This window comes from Lutjanus erythropterus, chromosome 10 (genome assembly GCF_056507025.1).
Source record: "Lutjanus erythropterus isolate fLutEry1 chromosome 10, fLutEry1.hap2, whole genome shotgun sequence".
NCBI classification, from domain to species: Eukaryota; Metazoa; Chordata; class Actinopteri; order Lutjaniformes; family Lutjanidae; genus Lutjanus; species Lutjanus erythropterus.
This window is the reverse complement of record NC_139326.1, coordinates 15,867,825-15,887,239: the sequence shown is the minus strand read 5'-3', so window position 1 is coordinate 15,887,239 and position 19,415 is coordinate 15,867,825. Positions and strand designations below refer to the sequence as shown.

At 39.5% G+C, this 19,415-nt stretch overlaps 1 protein-coding gene across 1 annotated transcript in view; it reads right to left on the bottom strand.

The window, feature by feature from the left end:
* Window positions 1–9,682: 9,682 nt before the first annotated feature.
* The window catches only part of rtn4r (reticulon 4 receptor), a 61,607-nt gene continuing 51,874 nt past the window's right edge, over window positions 9,683–19,415 (bottom strand). The window contains exon 2 of the mRNA XM_084728386.1: window positions 9,683–11,764. Coding sequence (XP_084584512.1) covers window positions 10,383–11,764 — 1,382 coding nt within the window. The 3' untranslated portion in view covers window positions 9,683–10,382. The remainder of the gene's footprint in view (window positions 11,765–19,415) is intronic.

Below are 19,415 nucleotides of genomic sequence, written 5' to 3'. Positions count from 1 at the left end.
TTGATTTTTACGGTGTTTACAAGTGCTGCAAATATTTAACAGCCTCAAAACACATCAAACATTCGTTTGAGTGGCTGATCCTTACAGATATTATTCAAAGAGACTTTCCAAGCATGAATTATAGTATGTGTGCGCTGGTGGAGAAAGGTGAGCAAGAGGAGGAGAGGCAGAGAGTGACAAAAATAAATAGACAGAGATAGAGAGGGAATTGGGCTGAGATTTGATAGAAAGAGAGCATGATAGCGTCGGAGCGTTTAGTATGCAGAACAGAAGGCAAACACTTTTAGCCCCTCTGTCGAAGTCTGGGACTCCTCTGCAGTGAACGGTCTAAACTTTCTCATATAAGCCTTCGCCTCGAGCCATGAACTCAAATATTTCAGTCACATTCACTGAAGCTGAGGAAAAAATGCCTTATTACTTATGATCAAAGGTTGGTGTTTTCTGAAGGAGACATGGAGCGTCTGCTAGAATTTGCATTAGGAGTTGAAGGCGGGTCATTTCCAGTGAATAGAGAGACATCCAGAAACAGGCGGGGATTCGTTGTTTTCCGAGCTTTTAAGCCTATTTCCTTTGAAGAAAGTTTACATGGGTAAACAGAGCTACATGCAATCTAGATATGAGTATTAGGAATGAAGTGTTAAATCTGTTTCTTCTGGTTAGGTCACATGACCCTGCAAAGAAAAAGACCTGCTCAACCTTTAGTTCTTTTAATCTTTACAGTGAATTCCTACAATTTCAGAGTTACTTGGTACATCTTTGACTGCACTAAATGTTTTCCTGGTCTTTCTGACATTGTGAGAAAACATAAAACATTATAAATTCAGCTAATAAATGGAAAAATCATGAAAGACACTTGTTATTATATTGTAGAATGAATGGTGGACTTATTTTAAGTATAACTCTCAAAAATGGGCAGCATTACACTAATAAATAAAGATGTTAAAAATAAATTATGTTTTGCTGTTATCGATTAACCTTATCTTATTAGTATGACATTAAGTGTTCTGTTTTATTATTTATTTATTTAAGTTTGTTATTGTTACTTGTTATCACAAGTGTCTATTTCTTTATGTTAATGTCCTGATACTAATATAAAAGGTGGGTGTAATGTAATGTCTGTATGCAAAGATGCAATTTGGACAAAAAAGATGGAGGACAAAACAAAACTCAAGTACAGAACAATTATGAGGGTTAAATTCACTTGAAATAACAAGAGAGGTTATGGGTTGTGTGGTTTAGGTGTAAATCAGGTATTCCCTTGCTTGTTTATGTGAATGTGCATAAGATGGAAGAGAAAGAGGGAAAAAAGGCGAAATGCGAGTCGGGGGCAGGAAAACAGAAAAATAAAATATTAATAATATTAATAATGATGAAATAAGTGAGGCCACAGCAGTGGAGCAAGAATGAGGCACCACTGGAAAGCACTCAAGCTGGCCAGCTGCATTAGGTCAGCTCGGTCAACAATACTGTAATTATTGTTTACCCTCATCACCATTTGCCTTTTTCCCCATACTCTCTTTACATTACTGTATGCCTGTATATTTGCTTGATATTACTTGATAGTGGGCACTTACGAGGGGAAAATGTCCTTCCACCAAAGAACATCATTCTTTTACATTCAAGTACTAAAGCCATCTAGCAGCTGTAGAAATTATGACTATGGTCCTATAGTCCAAAATTAGAAGTCAGGTGACATTACTATAGAGCCACACATAGGTAGGAGGTCTGGGGTGATGAATGATTCAGCGAGTGTGACTTTGCCACAAGAGAGGGTTGTTCATTGCTCACTTCCTACTGAATCAATATAGGTTCCTTCTAACTATGATCACAATCACCCCAACTAAGCAGTTATTATTTTAAATTGGTGCTGCTACGGCTGCGCACGTTGATGCTGCGGCCAGTAGCCCCTTCAAATTTTGCTTTTCTCGTTTAATTGCCTATTTTTTCAGCTTCACTGCTAAAACTCCTCACATATAACAGAAATACACTCATAGGTTTTGAAAATGGAAGCATAGGGTTTAGATTAAAGAGCAGTGGACCTTGAGATGATCTTTTAATTTTCAACACTGAGTCAGATCAGCTGGATGCGCCACTGCAGACCACCCCACCCCAGGAGGAGTGGAGGAGAGTGGGTATAAGAGGCATGCTATGGCTAATGTCTGGTGAGGAAAAAGAAACAGAGAAGATGAGACTCAGGCTGGACAAGCAATGGAACATCAGAGTGCCCATATCCTTTAGAGACCTGCTCCATCACAATATCCTGGATCAAGCTGTTGCACTTGAGGGGTGGATCAGTTCTGAGCCAACAGAATTAATGCAGCATGTAAGATGCAGCAGGACGAGGGGAGGTAGGTGCTGTGTTTACACTGACGATGCCAATATTTCCCAGATGTTTACATTTTTATGTGAAGATGTCGACCATATTATCATCACCGTCTTGTTACCAGTGTTTTCTATCAATATGATGCTGGTCAGTCAATCCTTTTCCTGGAGAAAAATTCTCAATGAAACCAAAACAATGTTGCTTACCCTCGCTTTAAAAATACTAGGCAATGGAAAAAGTCGGGGAAGGTCTCATTTTTAAGTTACAATCCAATCTGTACACACATTGGCATTACAAAGCGATTAATAATGTAAATTGCTTCACATAGTTCCTTTAAATACTTATTTTAATCCAAACCACACCTTTTCCTAACCCTAACCAACACTTAACAGTAATTTGTGTAAGTACGTTTTTAGAAACTACTGATAAATTACGTTGAGTGGGGGTGTCGGGGTGTCAGATCAAGGACTGGTTGTAGGAGGGAGCTGGCCAAGCAGGCAGATCCATCAGACTACCCTGAATCTTCCCACAGAAGGGCAGAAGCTCCACCCATTTAAGTATGAGATGGTTTCAGATGGTGCATTGTTATGTCATAGGGGCATTTTGGCAGCTACACTTTCATTTCATGTCATTTTCCATGAGTTTGTTGTCACCCATCTCCACCCCCTCGCCCTTCACCCAGTCACATGTTTGCCCCCAGCCTGTCAGCAGCTCTTAGCTAGCTCGTGTTTGAGCAACCAAAGGGAAAGACACTACACTCTCTTTCGGCTTTCATGTTACAGTGATTATAATAAAAAAATAACATTTGAGTTGAGCGTTAATAATTTATTGAATTTATTTCATAATGTATTGGTTAATTTTTAAAATACACTTCTGTATTAATATGATTATTTCATAATGTTTTATTTATGCATTTAATATTTGCTAGTTTGGAGTTTCAGCAGCCAGGCTGTGCACTCTGGAAGTATTACTACTGTACATGCTTTCTGAGCAAATTGCAGTGAGAAGCTTACAGCTGCTGTGGCTGGTTCACATCTCCTTGACTTTTCAGTTTAAAATCAGTCAGTCAGTGTGACTCAACCTGCTTCAGAAGTGGCAGTTAGTAACACCTCTCTCTCCACTGCTGGAAAAGCTCAGGATTTTTATTATTTTCTTTTTCCAAACTGTTTTGAGTTTGATGGAGACCTTTAATGTGTCATGAAGTCCATCATTTCTAAAACATTATACTCTGCAACAGTTAAAATGATGGGGACAAAACAGATTTTCCTCAATTTTCTGGCATTAAAATGGTTAGTTGGATAAGACTGAATAGTGGTTTATCCAAAAAATATCCCAATCCAAACCCATAACTGTTAGATTTAACTACAATTTTCAAGATAAGCCTATCCCTGATTTTGTTAAAGTATAACATTTATCTGTCTATTTCAAAAATGGCTGCTGGTCTATGTTGAAAGTATGATTACATGGGTGTCAGCTGCAAAGTGCAGAATAACAGCTAAATGCAACATTTTGCTATGCTGATTATTTTCCTTTACCAGAGTTTCTTCCATAGCCTGTAGTTATTTTGATTCCCTGCCAAGATGCTAATGCATGTTGCATCCGGACCCTCGCTGCTGCAGATGGAGGGCCCATAATTAGCTTCATTTCCCTTCATCAGTGCAAAAGGAGGCTAAAGCTGTTACTGAGACCAAGAAATACACTGTGACTGAGGGGTGGGTTTCAGTTGTTGCACCATCTGATGGGAAAGTTCTTGACGTCCAGCAGGAGCCTGCAGGCTCAGGTCATCGTGTTTCCAGGCTCTGTTAAATGGAGCTGCGGCCCCAGCATGGCACTGCTGTCAGACCTCACAGCCTCGGCCGACAACTTTGGGGGCTTGTAAAGAGGCCAGGGCTGATGGGTTTTTAGTCTCCTTGGGCAGCCAGCTGGAGGAAAATTGGAATGATCCCATGGTGTGTGTGTTGGTGTGTGTTTCGTTGTGTGAGACAAACTTTGAAGGTCCAGAAATAAAGAAGTGTTTATATACTCTATATATACCTCCTTCTGGCTTGTTTGGGAATCCAAACTAACACAATTGGCAGCGTTTATTGGTGGGAAGCCATGAGGGATTGTGTCCATGTCACTGTTCTAGTGACTCCAAATGGCTGATCAGAGCACCTGTAGGGAGGATAGTGAGCAACTCCATGTGTACGGCATCTTGTTCAGACCCAAAATGGCACTATATTAAAAAAGGAGTTGTGAAAGCATGCTTACATTGGGCAGTGTGACAAATTATTTCAACTGGCCACTATCAGCCCAGTTTGCTATGCTATATTTGCTATCAAGAAATGAATCATTCTTACACTTATTTTCCCTATTAAAAAGAAATTTACCAAACCATGTTAAGCTTTAATTGCCTTTTGGACTCACTGTAAAAAGCACTTCATTCAAACTTGATAGACAGAAACAAATTAAAACTCACCAAACTGTATTGGTTAATCTTTCCACTGTTCTAGCAGCCACTAACTGGTTGAAATAAATCCATAATTCAACTAGTTACGTGTGAAAGTATTCTGACTCTACAGGCTGTTTTCCTCTCACTCGTCCTCTGTCTCAGGGGTGTGTACTATGCTGTTGAATTAAACTTTATCACTGAGCAGCGTCTGTCACTCTTTCAGACTATTAAATATTGTTATTATAATGACATGAGACAATTATACAACTTTGGAAAGTTATTTTTGCTCCAATTATTTTATCCGTTATCTTGTCAAATACCCAAGTCAATGATACAAAGTCATTTTCCAGGAATGTGTAAATGCACATTTCTGATTGACCTGCATGCAGCTGTGTTCATACTTTATGTCACATCCAAAGTTGCGGCTGTGCTGATGTGGAAAGTAGAATTTGAGCTTTACAGTGGAGTTAGCAGTGACGAGAGACACAGTAAAGGCCACCCAAAGAAGGGAGAAATGAGAAAAGAGCTTGCAGTTTTACCATGCCTCTTAGAACAATGACCAATAGCATTTCAAAATTTCCATAAATGCGTCTGTTACGCAAGATGTGACTCTGTCTGCCAGAGCCTAGTTCTGCACAAGAGTAAGGGTATATACAGCTCTGGAAAAACTTAAGGGATCATTGTGTTTCTGTGTTTGAGTAAAATTAATAATTTTTTGTTTGTTTGTTTTATAAACTAATGACAAAAATTTTCCCAGGCACAGAGTTCAAACGGACACTGAAATAGAATTGCTACCATATTTGTCGAGATAGTGATGTTCGAAAAATATGGATTCGTCTCTTAAGTTTTTCCATCGTTTGCATATTTGATTTAAACCTTTTAACAAAGCCATATTTCTATTTTCAAAGTACCACCAAAATATAAAAAAAATACATAAAGAGAATATCACACAGGCAAATCCTCAGAGAGCTGCATGAAAACCGGTAATCTGCTGAGAGAATAAAGAGAATAAGAGGGAGGCTGAAAGAGAAATAAGTATGTGTGAATGTAGAGGAAAGATACAGTATAGACTCCAATGTGTGAATGAGACGTGATGTACTCGTTAGGACGGATCCTTGTATCTTGCCAAATGTTCCGAATGTTATTCATGCTAGGAGGAACTCTAGCTTCCTCTCAGCGTGAGTCTCCCTTTCAAAGTCTCAAATCCACAGGCCTTGTGTTTGCCAGCATGGAAATGCTTCTGATGATCAAGCTAATTTAAAAGTGTGCTCTTGAAGTCAAGACACTTAATAATATTTTTATCAGAGAAGTGCCTTTTAAGTAATAATCCAGGACAAGGACTTCTGTCGGTGAGTATAGTGGTGATTCCTCCCGGTGCATGTTTGCAAAAGCATCAGCAGCAATTTCTCCTAAATGGAAAAAACAGCAGCAGTGATTTGTTTAAAATAAACAGAAACATATACATAGCATGAGATTTGACAGCCACCACAGCTGAATCAGACAGTAGAATAAACATGGAAACGGCATCAGGGATTGAATCATTTACTTTCTGTGGGGGCATTTTCAAAGCAGAATGTGGTTTAGCACTTGCTGTTTTCTTTGGAGACAGAAAACCAATATTTAGGAAATGGGGAGGTAGGTAACAACTGCTCCAAATATATTGGTCAATCAGGCAAACCTGCCCCCAAACATACTATTCTTCAAGCCTTATTGGAGCAATAGCAGAGTATAATTTTCTTTTGACACCCTTACATATTGTGGAAATCTGGAACTATAAAAGCTGTTGTGATAGAAAATGTTGAAAAATATTGAATCTGACTTAAGATCCTACCCTGTATTAAAACACACAGCATGACAGATACTTGTGGGACAGGTGTGTATAGACTTTTCTCATTCAAGTGTATAGATTTATGACAGAACAATGAGAGTTTTGTTAAATCAAGAGCCCCACCAAAGATTAAAGATCCTCTCTAGACATGTATTGAAACATATATACAAATGCTGCTTGGGACAATAATGTGTGTGATTGAAGTTCTTAAAATGGTATCTGCTCTTTCTATCTCATTAAAAAAAATACAGTCTTTGTATATGCAATTTTTGTCCACTGTCTTTCTAAAGTTTTCCTGCTGGACTGAAGATGCCTCCTGCTTCACTATATAAAGTCCATTCTTAGTGGATTCACACTGGAGGCTTCAAGTTTCCCCATCACACTTCGTCAATCTTCACATACATCATTCTGCACAGTGAAGCTCAAATATGGAACAAGAAGAATAAGAAAAAATGCTTTTGAGTGGTGAGGGACTTTAATCAGCTGTTCGTTGCCACAACTTTATACCAGATTTTATTACTTTTATGTAAATCTGTGACGTAAACTAAAAACCAAACTGCATAAAAAATAAATACTTAAAGGATAAAACTGACATGGCACCAACCATTTTTCCTACACTTGTATGTACCTACACTGTAAAAATAAAAAAGCTGAGAAAACTCCAAATTCAACTAACATCAATAGATTTTTGAATTTTGAGCCCAACTGAAACTCTCCCTTTAAAACAAACAAACAAACAAAAAAACAACTAATAAACTCAAAGACTATACCTCAGCAACAGCAAAATTTAAGAAACTCACAAATCTAGTGACGGCCGTTGCCTTAAAATGATGAGTTTTTTCAACTTTTTTTAAGCAGTGCATATGTTCTCACATCCTTAAATATATGGAAAATATGAAAGAATAGTTTTTGAAAAGAGGCAACAATTGGTATTTTACGCTTTGAAATAGCTACTTACTAGCCTTTTCTGGAGCTTTTGGTCACATCTTATATCAAACATCCCTCATCTTCCCATCACTTTCCCATAATGGGAAGATGGGTACATAAGCAGAGGATTGGTTAAAAAAAAATAAAACAAAAAACACTTGTGATGGCAGTAATGGTTGTAATCTTTCTGTCTATTGGCATACCCAAGAGGGAATATATATATATATTTTTAAATGCTATTGTAGTATACCTTGAAAATCCAATAAATAAAGTTGTGAAAAAAAAGCTGTTAGATGAATCTGTTTTGAACATACTGGTTAACACAGTGAAGTTTTTTTTTTCCATTTATCACAGCTTCACCAGTCTTGTCGAACTTTTTTACACAGTGTAGTGTAGCTGCTAAGTAAAAGTGTAGCAGGTCTTTATGCACATGATGGTCATTTCAACATACGAATGGGACTCAGATATCGAAAGCTGTTTTGATGACTGCCTGGGCAGATAAACAGGACAGGGCTGAGTAAGACACAATTACTGGCATCCTCTCAGCCTGCAGCTGCACGTGTATCAACAGAGGGTTGTGGGACTCTGTTGGAGGGGCCTTGTTGATTTTCCCTGTTGATTCCTACTCAAGATCAATATCTTCTCAGGTCCCCTTCAGTCCTCTTACTTTCTAGGGTTAATCGACAACAATGGAAAGCCCCAGGGATTTGTGGAGCCCCTGCCTTCTAATCCTTTCACTTTGTGCGAGATAAATTGAGGGCTGTTGACAAGATCTTGAGTTAATTTGGTGCAGAATATACATTATCCTGGCCTGTGGACACACCGGCACAGACCCGTCACAGGCGACACGCAGAACTGCATGACAGGGTGACATTTAGAAGCTTAAATTATTTTGTATTCAAATGTGTCAAACTGTATTTTCTATGTCAGGAAAGCAAAGCAGTACTTTATATGATGCCTTCAGGGTCTCTTCTGCTCTCAGAGTCAAGGCTGTGATGTGAAGAGTCACTTTTTGAATATTCCCACAGCATTTCCATACACTGTTTAATAATTCACTCGAAATTATAAGAAATGTGGCAGTGTTTGTAATATACATAACTAGGTCTAATTGTATGCTGAATTTTGTTAAGCTGCCTGAGGCATTTCATTCAACATCATCATACTGCATGCACAGCAGTCACTTAAGACTTGTAAATATGCTGCATAGATGGATGTTGACATTGGATGGTGACCTTGTTTTAAATTGCATTAATTATGGCATAATCATTGATTTGTTTGATCTTTCAGAAAGCCTTAGGAGATTGTACCAAGAACAGAAGTTACAACTAATACAGATCAAACAGAGGCACTGCTAATTTAATTTCAATATGAGTCATTCTCAGGCCAATGCTTCCTTGACCAATATAAGATCAAAGTTAAAATTGGGAGTTACATCAGTTGGAAACTGGAGGTGAAACGTTCAAAATGCATATCACTGAAAGGGAAATTCACATTTCTGCTCTTTATTTCATTGCAGCTGAGCTCATGCCGGTCTTCTCTGGAGCGTGTCATGCGCCGCGATGCCAACGTCCTGAAGAGGCTGAGGAGAAAACAAACAAAATCTGGACGCCTGAGGTTTGGGATGAGGCCAGATTTGACAAAGCAGTCAGTCATCACTCTCCCAACAATCCTGAAAACAATGAACACGCCACAGTGGGCCCACCATCTGTTTGGGAGGAGGAATGTTGTTTGGCTCTCAATATGGTTAGTGAGACATATTATGAGCTGCTGTTATTGCTAAATTCAAATGCATTTTGTAAATTCAAATGCAGTTTGGTACTCATTTAGAACAGTTTTGCTGACACAATCTTAGAAAAAGGTCCCCTCTAATATAGGTTTTCTTCAGCTCATTAAAATAGCACACCAGCAATGGAGCACAAAATATCCTCATGAGCTGCAAGTAAGTCCAGTAATTATCTTTATTATTTTTCTTGGGGTACTTGGGCAGCAGCTAATGATTAATCTATTGATTATTTTTTAGGATTATTAGCCAATAAAATGTGTGAAGATAGTAAATTAAGAAAATACTAATGTTTTATATCTAGAAAAGAGAGAACCAGCAAACCAACAAATTTAACAAGCGGATGTCCATTTGTCCTTTCATTCTGTAAAATACCACACAATATCAAAAAGGTCTACGAAATAAGAACTTTTATTCATAATATATTCATACTTGTACACAAGTAAAATAAAATGCATATCTATGGTTCCATTGCAATCTCCATAAACAAATTGACAGCATTCATTTGGTAAATGCTACCCATACCCTTTCTGTCATGAAAATAGAACTAAAACTGGGGGAGGTAAAACATTTGTTTTTATAAACATAAAAAAACATAACATTACCCAACAAATGCATCACTTTGAATAAATAATGGGGGGAGATCGTTTATCATCATTAAACGGACCCAACATTCTTCGTGTGCGCTCTGTCTCTGATTTCCTGTATTTGTTTTTTTTTTTTCATTTTGTTTTGTTTTTGTCTTTTTTTTTTATTCTTCCAGTGGTCTGTCTAAGCAGTAAAAGCTTTTGAGAGGGAAAAAAGGAGGAGTCTCCGAAGTGTAGCTTAGACACAGTACAGTTAAGTACATAGAGAACAAACAATTTTGGGCACCAATTCATTATATACATTAGATCTGTAGTGTTCTGTAAAGGCATCCATTTTGTTAAATGTACTCTAACGTCCTTGTCATTGTTTGTCCTCACCCACGCTGGGTTAAGGTGACTCCTTGCTTTTCAGTCACTGCCTGTTGTAGATGTCACTGCATCTTCTGTTATCATTGTCATGAGCATCAACAATCTTGAGTCCTGTGTTCAGAGTGAGATCAGGAGTCCTAAGACATGGCTAGAGATATCCAGATCATGGGAATGAAGAGAGAGCGCAGCACTTGCAAAGTAGAACCCCGGCCTTTGATGCACTGGGTGTCTGATTTAGGCTTTTTGGAACACTTCTTTTTCTTTTTGTTTGATGCTGTAGATGATTCCAGATTGTCTATTAAATCAGGGTTTAGATTTTCCAAAGACTTGTCCAGGGTGTTGGACAAGGTTCCCAGTGGTCCATCATTCTGCTTGTTCTGGGTCTCATTTTTCGTTCGTTCTGGCTCCTTATATTTAGTCTTAGACATGTTCTCCTTTTCCTTAAGGGGGTTGTTAGTGATTTGGCGGCTCTTTCCAGACAGAATGGATGACTTGTCGTTATCTCCAAGGCAACACCTGGGAATGGTGTCTCCGAGAGGGTTTTCAGTGGAGGGGAATTTCCCAGACTGTGCCTTGGAGGTGAAGAGATTGGTCTGGACTTGTGGCGTTTCCACACACCCCTCCAAATCTTCACTCTTCAGTCGTTTCAGGTCCTTACCTGCCAGGAACTCAGGAACATTGCACTCCAGCTCAGAGCTAGAACCTTTAAAACGTTTGAACCAGTCCCATAAGGTCCTCGCCCGGCAGTCACAGATCCATTGGTTCCCATTTAAACGCAAGTACTGGAGAGACACCAGCGGGTCCATGGTCTCCCCTGTCAAGACAGTAAGGTTGTTAAAGAACAAGAACAGGGATTTCAGCTTACCAAGATCACTAAAAGCCCTTGGTTGGACATAGATAACCCGGTTCTGGTGTAGCAGCAGCCGGTCCAGATTGATTAAGCCTCGAAACATGTTGTCTGTTACTATCTTGATTTTGTTGTTGTGCAGGTAGAGATAGGTGAGGTTGGCAAGGTCCAGAAAAGTGTCATCATGCAGGGTTAGAATGTTATTGTCCTGCAGGTAAAGGTACTGTAGGGAGAACATTCCTCGGAAAACCCCAACAGGGAGCTCTGACAGGCCACACCTGTGCAGGTGGAGGGTGTGCAGCTTAGTTAAGCCCCGGAAGGCTGTAGGGCTGATAGTGCGGAGGTTGCTGTTATCTCCGATGTCCAGTTCCTCTAGTTTTTCCAAGCCGTAGAAGGCTCCAGCCTCGATGTAGCTTATATTGTTGGAGTAGAGCCAGAGAACAGTGAGATTGTGGCATGAGCTGAAGCTGGTGGACCTCACCACCGTTAGCTTGTTGCTCTGGAGGAATATCCGCTGGCTCCGCACGGGGATCTCAGTAGGGATGGAAAACAGTCCTTGTTGTTGGCAGGCCACAGTGGGCCTGGGCTCACTATAGCACACACACTTGGCAGGGCAGCTGTCAGTTTGAGGCACAAGGTTCAGCCACATCACCAGAAACAGGAGTCGCCCCCCTACAGAGACAGCGAAAAAAAAAAAAAAAACATCAGTGGATTAGTAAATAATGTATGTAAATATTAAAAGTCACAGTTTTAATATAGTTGCAAAAATCTGTAGAAACAGATGAATTCAGGTCAGAATGTAATATGCATAAACCTTTGAAAGAACACTCTACATTTTAATCAGACAACATAATTGGAGAAACATTCTGATATAGAGCATGAGGACAGCTCTCATAAAGGGTAGATGAAATAGATTTTCAATGTTTTTTCTTTTCATATGCCTGAAAATACATTTTTGAATACATTAAGGATGCCACTGTATGAGCAATATTCAATATGCACAATTTAAGCCTATGACACTGCACACACCATCAAATTACATAACCAACAAAATCCAAAGCATATCCTCTCATAAAGTAACATTCAGCACATTACTACAGAAAAGGGAATCCCCCTCGTAACAGTGATTCAGCATGTATTTGAGCCGTGATGTTATTTGGATATGGGGACACATCTCCTCCCTGCTGCCTCTGCTGACGTGAAGACCTAAACAGCTGAAGGGAGTCGTGCACTCTAAGAAATAAAAGTGCTAGCTAGAACCATATAGGGCTCCTCAGCTTGTCTCCATAGAAGAACTCTTTTTGGTTCCTGGTGGAACCTTTTATAAAGTTTGGAACTCCTTCAGGTAGTTTTACCTTGCACCCAACATACAGGGTTATTCCTGGAACCATCTCTGAAAGGCGTCACCTGGAAACCTCTTCCACTAACATGGAACCAGAAATGTACTAGTTACTACTAACAGGCAGTGACTGCTAGTTCTACTAGCAACTAATTTTGAACCGGTATTAGTATATTTTCACCAAAAATATATTGGTTCTGAACCTGAAAAGTTGCTTCCCAGCTGGAACCTGAAACTGAAACCTGAAACTCTGCTGAGTGTTCTGGGTTTGCTGAGTTTTCTATCAAGAACCTCTCCACTTTCTAAGAATGATATCAATAAGATACCCAAGGGGTTTTATGAAGAACCTTTTCATATTCCATCTTTTTTGTCTAGGACCCACCCAGGGGATTCTGCCAAAATCTCTTTTATATCCCAAGGGTTTCATGTAGAACCTACCCAGAGGCACTGAAAATAATAAATTATAAAGATTTTAACTATAGCCCTTTTGTCTTCAGTGGGTTCTATAATGAATCATTTTGTCTGCTACAGATGAATCCCAAAGATTGTGTATTATGGTAATCCATCATTTTATCAATCTAGAAATAACAGTGTTAATTTGAGAAAACATATTTTCAACACCCATGGTTTCAACAATTCTAGAAGAACTTTTTATTTTTTTTTTAAAGGGCTGTTTGGATGAAATGGGTTCTCAGTGGAACTCCTTGTTTTAGAAATAACCCTTCACAAACCTTTCCTCAAATAACAGTTCTTCAGAAGCAAATGGTTTTGGGTAGAGCTTGACAGCAAGAACCCTTTGGAACCAAGTGTGTGTGAAGGCACACTCATTTAAAATCGGGTGTTTGGCTTTTATGTGGAATTAGCGCGCTCTAATAGGGCGGACATAACTAATGGTGTTTCAGCGTTCCTGAGGTTGACATTTAGCCTGACGCTGGGAGATAAGCTTTCATGCCAGGCTAAGAGATTGATGCCTGGGGCCAAGGTGGAAAGAGGGCTACAGAGGCCCGGCTAGAGTTTACACTGTGCAGCCATGACTGAAGCATTTTTTCTAAGTGCAGCATGAAGATGAGATACACAAGAGGTGAGGTAGCACTCAGAGCGAGGCTTGTAAAGACTCTTGTATGTGTTTGCCCTTAAGGCATCCATGTTTAAAATAAGGCGTATTCCGCATTTGCTTGCATTAATTATTTCTGCTTGTTCTCCGCCATGGTTCAGGTCAGCTTGCTACACAGCTGTGCGATAAGTGAAATGGGCTGGGTTACCACAGGAGAATGATCACTGCTGACATTACACTGTTGTCGGTACCTCTGGGGTAAAAAGGAAGTGTATCTATTGGGGCCCGCTCATTCCTTCATGTAGAGATGATGGTGTCAAAGTGTCACAGGCATGTCTTGTATCAGCCAATAATGGCAGGTACTCCTCCAAATCTCTGAATCGTCTTTGCACCTGTCCTGACTGACGACTTCCAATCTCTGCACCTATGCACATGTGAGGAATCCCAGGCTTGCAGGCATGACAGGTAGTGAGGCTCTGGAAAAATGCATGAGCCTTTACCGAGCCTTCCCTCCATTCCCACCCTCCCTCTTCTCATTCCCCTGCAATGTGTTGTGGTGCAGCTCATCTCTGGACCTTGTTAAACGGAGCTCTGGTGTGGCCTGACAGCAGCCCTCTGCTGCACTTTCCTTCCAATCTCCCTGCTCAGCCGTCAGACTGCCACCGGAAAGCTGTCAAGACTTTCCACTCTTTCTGCATCGCAGCACTTTTCCCTCAGCACTGCCTAACAATAGCAATATTTTATCGCACAGCACGCTTCGTGTATCTCCTCTGCCGTCTTCATTTTTTCCCCTGTGCTGTCTATTCATTAACAGGCTATTTCCACCCACGCGTTGCATGTCAAAGCCTGGTTTCCTCAGCTCTCGGCATAATATGTCTTGTCTTTGTTAGCATCTGTTGAATGACAGCATAAGCCCCACAATGTCATCAACTCCGTCCCAATTATTTTTTGCACACTTGTAGCATCTTCAAATCTGCACCATATTGATTACATTACCATACATTACAAACATAAATCACTAGCTATGGTCATCGTGACATCTTTGTACAATTTCACTCTTTCATAACCCCATTTCTGAATAACCTCTGCATGACTTCGCAGTTAGACCTCTCACCTCCCACTCTAGAGACTCGTATGCTGTTTTCACATTATTGATCGACCAACAATGCCGGTCTTTCCCCTTGTATTTTCATCTACACTCTGCTGTCTTCACATCAAATCTAAATCATAGCAAAGATTACACAAAACAGAGCTAATGTTCAGCTGTTTGTTCTCACAGCTGTTGTTGACACAAACCGACACAAACACTAATATCTTAAAATACAGCGTCAAGGTTTTGGATGAAAGAAAAAAAAATCCTTATCATCTTTTGCCAGCTTTGGTTTCGACACTTAATCTCCCCCTATCTGCTGTGTCAAAACAAGGCCCCAAGCACTGGCTTCCTGTTTCAGACCCTGTCAGTGGCCTCTCTTCTGAGAGCTATATTTCTGTATAGTAGAAATCATCACTCCGTTTAAGAACAGACAAGGCTCTTTGTTTCCTCCTGACTGACACAGTTGCCCCTGCAGCTTTGAGCAGAGTACATCACTTCACCTGCTCCCTCTCCTCTAATACAAGCTCTTCTATTTACAATACAAGCCTGACAATGTATGGCAGGTTCAAGAATTGAGGGCAACCAGTTTTCCTTTGTGATACAGCTTCCCTACTTGACTAATTAAATTGTCTGTCAAACTAATTCTCGAAAATCATGTTATGTTGCTGAGGACACTGTGGTTAGGACATTAAATTGGGCTGATATTGGTCTTTGAGTTGGCCTGATAAAGCCATCATCTGTTGCGAATGGCTGACAGTCATTGACCATAGAGCCTTCCGCAACAGCAAAAAAAGCTGTCTGTCTTCGAGGCAGTGCGTCTCAGAGTTGCTGTAAGGCAGGAGTTGTGGATTTATTTTTGACATTTGAGAGAGGAAATAAAAATCTGTTGGTGCTGGTCACTGCACTAGATTTCCATGTCATGTTTACTTTTTTCTTGTTAAACCTGCACAGTTAAGACTCATTTATTTTAAATGTTAGATACAAATATGGACAGAGCCTTCTAGCCATACTCTGCGTTAAGTTTCTAGAAGCTTATTGACATGGACTGAACAGAGCATAACCTCCAACAGTCATGTAACAGTGTTCAAGCAGCATATTAACATGAAGTTTAAAAAATTCAGAGGTATTGGAAATTACATTAGTGAAAATAATTCTCCATCCACATGTTACAATGATTTAATGGCCACACAAACCACTGCCATCTACAACACTGCCTCAGCTTTTGCCTCTTTCTCAAGAGGTACATTCTTACAACCTCCTCCAGTGTCGCCATGTTCCTTCTTATTTAGGGTAACTTTTGACTCTGAGCGATGCCCTCTAGTGGATGTATTGTTTAATATCCATGTCAACGTAAAGGACGCATGGAAGTATGTGGGCAGTAACAGCTATACTCTTTGAAATGGACGTATCTAATGAGCCATTTGGACGAACTCAAGACACTTAGTTGTTAAAACACGTTAATGTTATCTGAGTTATTGTTTTCTTAGCTTGGTTTCCCTAGTATAGGTAACCTGCTAAGTTTGGTTCAAACTTCAGAGACTTAACAAAACAAAGTTACAGACATGTGCTGCTGAGACAAAGTTCCCTTCTGGACACTCAAGGGGCAAAGAGCTAGACTTATTCTAGCTAAGTTGCTGTCCAAGCATCAGTGGGAAGCAGTGGTCACTACAGTGTTGAGCTGGTGAGGATTTGTCCTGCTCACTTCAGCAAATTGTTTTTTCTTTTTTCCTGATACAGTCAGAAATGAGCCTCCATCCCCAGACATGGTCCATCGTGATGTTTCACTGTGGACATCTTTATATGCCAGTTTGGTAGACAATGCCCATCCCTTCTACCAAAAATTGGATATTGTTCTCTGTGTGTTTCATTAGTATGGATTTCAAGAAAGTTTTGTCCCGTGGTCAAAGCCAGCAGAGTCATGAATGTAGCCAGTGATGAAAATAAATAATATCAGCAAACAGTAACTTCAAGTCCAAAAATACTGGTATCAGCTCTCAGCAAGAGGACACAACATTCAAAAGCAAAACAGAGAAAGACCCACAGGAGGGGTATGAGTGGGCACAGACAGCTTTGTTTACTTATTGTATGAGAGCAACACTTAGCCAGACTCCTCGCTCATTTGCATGTGTCCCTGGCATGTTTAGAGCTCCAGACAAACTCTCAGCTCTGCTTTGTCTTATTGTGGAAAACGCGACATGCAGTTAAACCCTTCCTCATGCTCCGAAACCCGCGATGAACACAGAGGGCATGTTGGGACAGCACATTCAGGGGGCCTTCCGATTCATCACGGTGGCTTTACTTTGAAGGGCTGGGGATTGGGCAGGGACGGCTAACATGACAGTCTTATCCCCTTGGCCCGGAGTGGAAGTGATGTCTCTGTCAGAGATGAATCACAGCAGTTCTCCAGAGGGACCTCCTGGCCTCTTTCTGAAATCATACATTATTGTGTTGCTCAGAGGCGGGCCTGCATTTAATATAGTCATGATCCCTCTCTCTAAGGTCATGTATCTTGTGTGAATCCATCCATGCATACATAAATTGTTTTTATATTGCGTTGAAAGGAATAACTTAAGATAAAATGTGTGAGATATGACAGTTGCATGAAGCCCAATTTTGGCAGGGCAAAGGGAGCAATAAATGACTTCGTAAGCTGAGAGTAATAAAGGGCAATAACTCTGTCCAACACAGACTCACAAACACTAAGTCCTTATGAGGAATGAACACAGAAATATGAAGATTATATTTCTCCACAAAGAAAAGACTATGTTTGGATGTTTTTATGTAAGATGTAGATCCACTTTTTATGTTGTTTTAAACATTATTGACTTCCAGTCACTGTAAAAGTAAACTATCTGTTTGAACTTTAAAAAGTTAGTGTCTGGGTTGCTTTAAATTTTTAAGTTGACTGAATTTGAAAAGACAAGTTGAGGCATTTTTGTAATGATTCAAAATTAATAAACTTTACTAGTCAAAGAAACTTGATATTAATTCAGTAGTAGTTGAGAAGACACTCTCATTAAGCTCAAGATTATTAAGCAAAATCAACAACTCTTCAGTCACACAAATTTATATTTTCTTTTAAATTGCAGTATACCAGCAAATTTATTAAGTTTTAAGAACTCAAAACATTTTTCACAATGTTTTCTTTATAGTGAAAACAACCATGACTTATCTTGAAATGTATTAGAGACACACAACGTTTCCATCATACGGGCTATGTTTTCTTCAAACTCTAAAAAAGAAGGCTGTATGGAGAGTTTTAACTGTCACATAATGCATGCTGGGAAGTCTGCTAAAATGTTTGTGTTTCTTTAGAAATTTAATTTAATGACTCGATTGAACTCTGTACTGTACCTTCATTCAACTCATCATTTCAAGCCAAAAGAGTTCAAGTTATATGAAGACATGTCTAAAATTTCCTAAGTGTTCTGAGAAATGTTTGTATTTAATTAACTTGAATAAATAAAACAAAATATTTATTTTAAGTTAATGTTGTGTTATCAGAAAGTCCACTTAATTCCTGCATGATTTTTTTTTTTTACACTGCTCACTTTTTACTTCGTTATTTTCAGGGGTCAGATTTCCAGTTTTCACTTTTCCCAGTTTGTCATTTAAGATATGTGACTGTGACTCTATCATCTGTTTTGTGTCAGTTATTATAATACTGTTTTTGTCTGTGTTGAATTTCAGTTTTCTGACTGTTCTGTCTACTTCTGCTCGCCCTTCTGGTACTCAGTGCTAAATCCTTTTAAATTGCACATAAAGCTGGTAGTTATCTATATAAAATTGTTCCTTAATTACATTCGCCCAGAACATCTGCAGTTTCATCAAATTCAAGGCTGACCCTTGATGATTATGACTGGTTTATGAGTTTAAGTGATGCTGTCCTTGATATGAGGAAACTAACTACATGTCCTCATGCTACTGTAAATGAATCCTTTTTTGTCTGTTAAACTTTTCTGAAGTACATTCTGAAACCAGTGCTTCCACTTTCACTCATGAAGACTTTTTGAAAAGGCGAGAATTACAGTGTAGCCTACAGTTAGCCTGTCATGGCAGACCAGGAGAATATTCCATTTAAGTTTGCTTTGAACCTCTTTTCCCCTCATAAGCCTGTGAAAAAAGTTTTATTATAGAGAAGAAATGGTCTTCACTTTCAAGAGCAGGGCTGAATTGCAGAGGGATTGGTTGGTAGGGCATATTCATGCGGAAAAGGTTGTGATCAGAAGGCCACATTGGCCCTTTTATGGTTACCATATTTACCTTGTCACAGGGAGTGTAGTGTTCAGAAGAGCTACTTTTCTTCTTTCACTCGGTTTTCAGGGCAATTATTCTTACTTATGGATCAAGTAGTATTTCCTCACTTGTACACTCCTGTACCTTTTTTTTTACATCTTTTACACCTTTGGCATCTTAACTACTATGATGTGATTCTGGCGGTAACAAAACCTGCAAGAGTCATATGACTTTAGACTGCAGCTTGACAAAAATCATAAAGGACTTGCGACGTGATTGGAATTGACTTGAAAATACTTGATACATTCCCCCAAGCCCAAAGATTAAATAATATGCAATTTAAAAAGTCTGCCATGAATCAGTTCATTTTCCTTTATTTACAGAAGAAACAAATGTTAACGCAATTAATTTCCAGAAATACAACACTTATGGCACGCTGCCATGTGGTAACACGCTGCCAATAAGGGGAAGGCAGCAGAGGGGAAGCAATTTTAATCAATGCAGTAGGGGTAAGAAGAGGCTGACGCCCACATGAACGTGAGAATTCGCTCTGTTGCTCAGAGTTCACCGTGCTGAACTTCTGCCGTTTGCTACCTGGCTT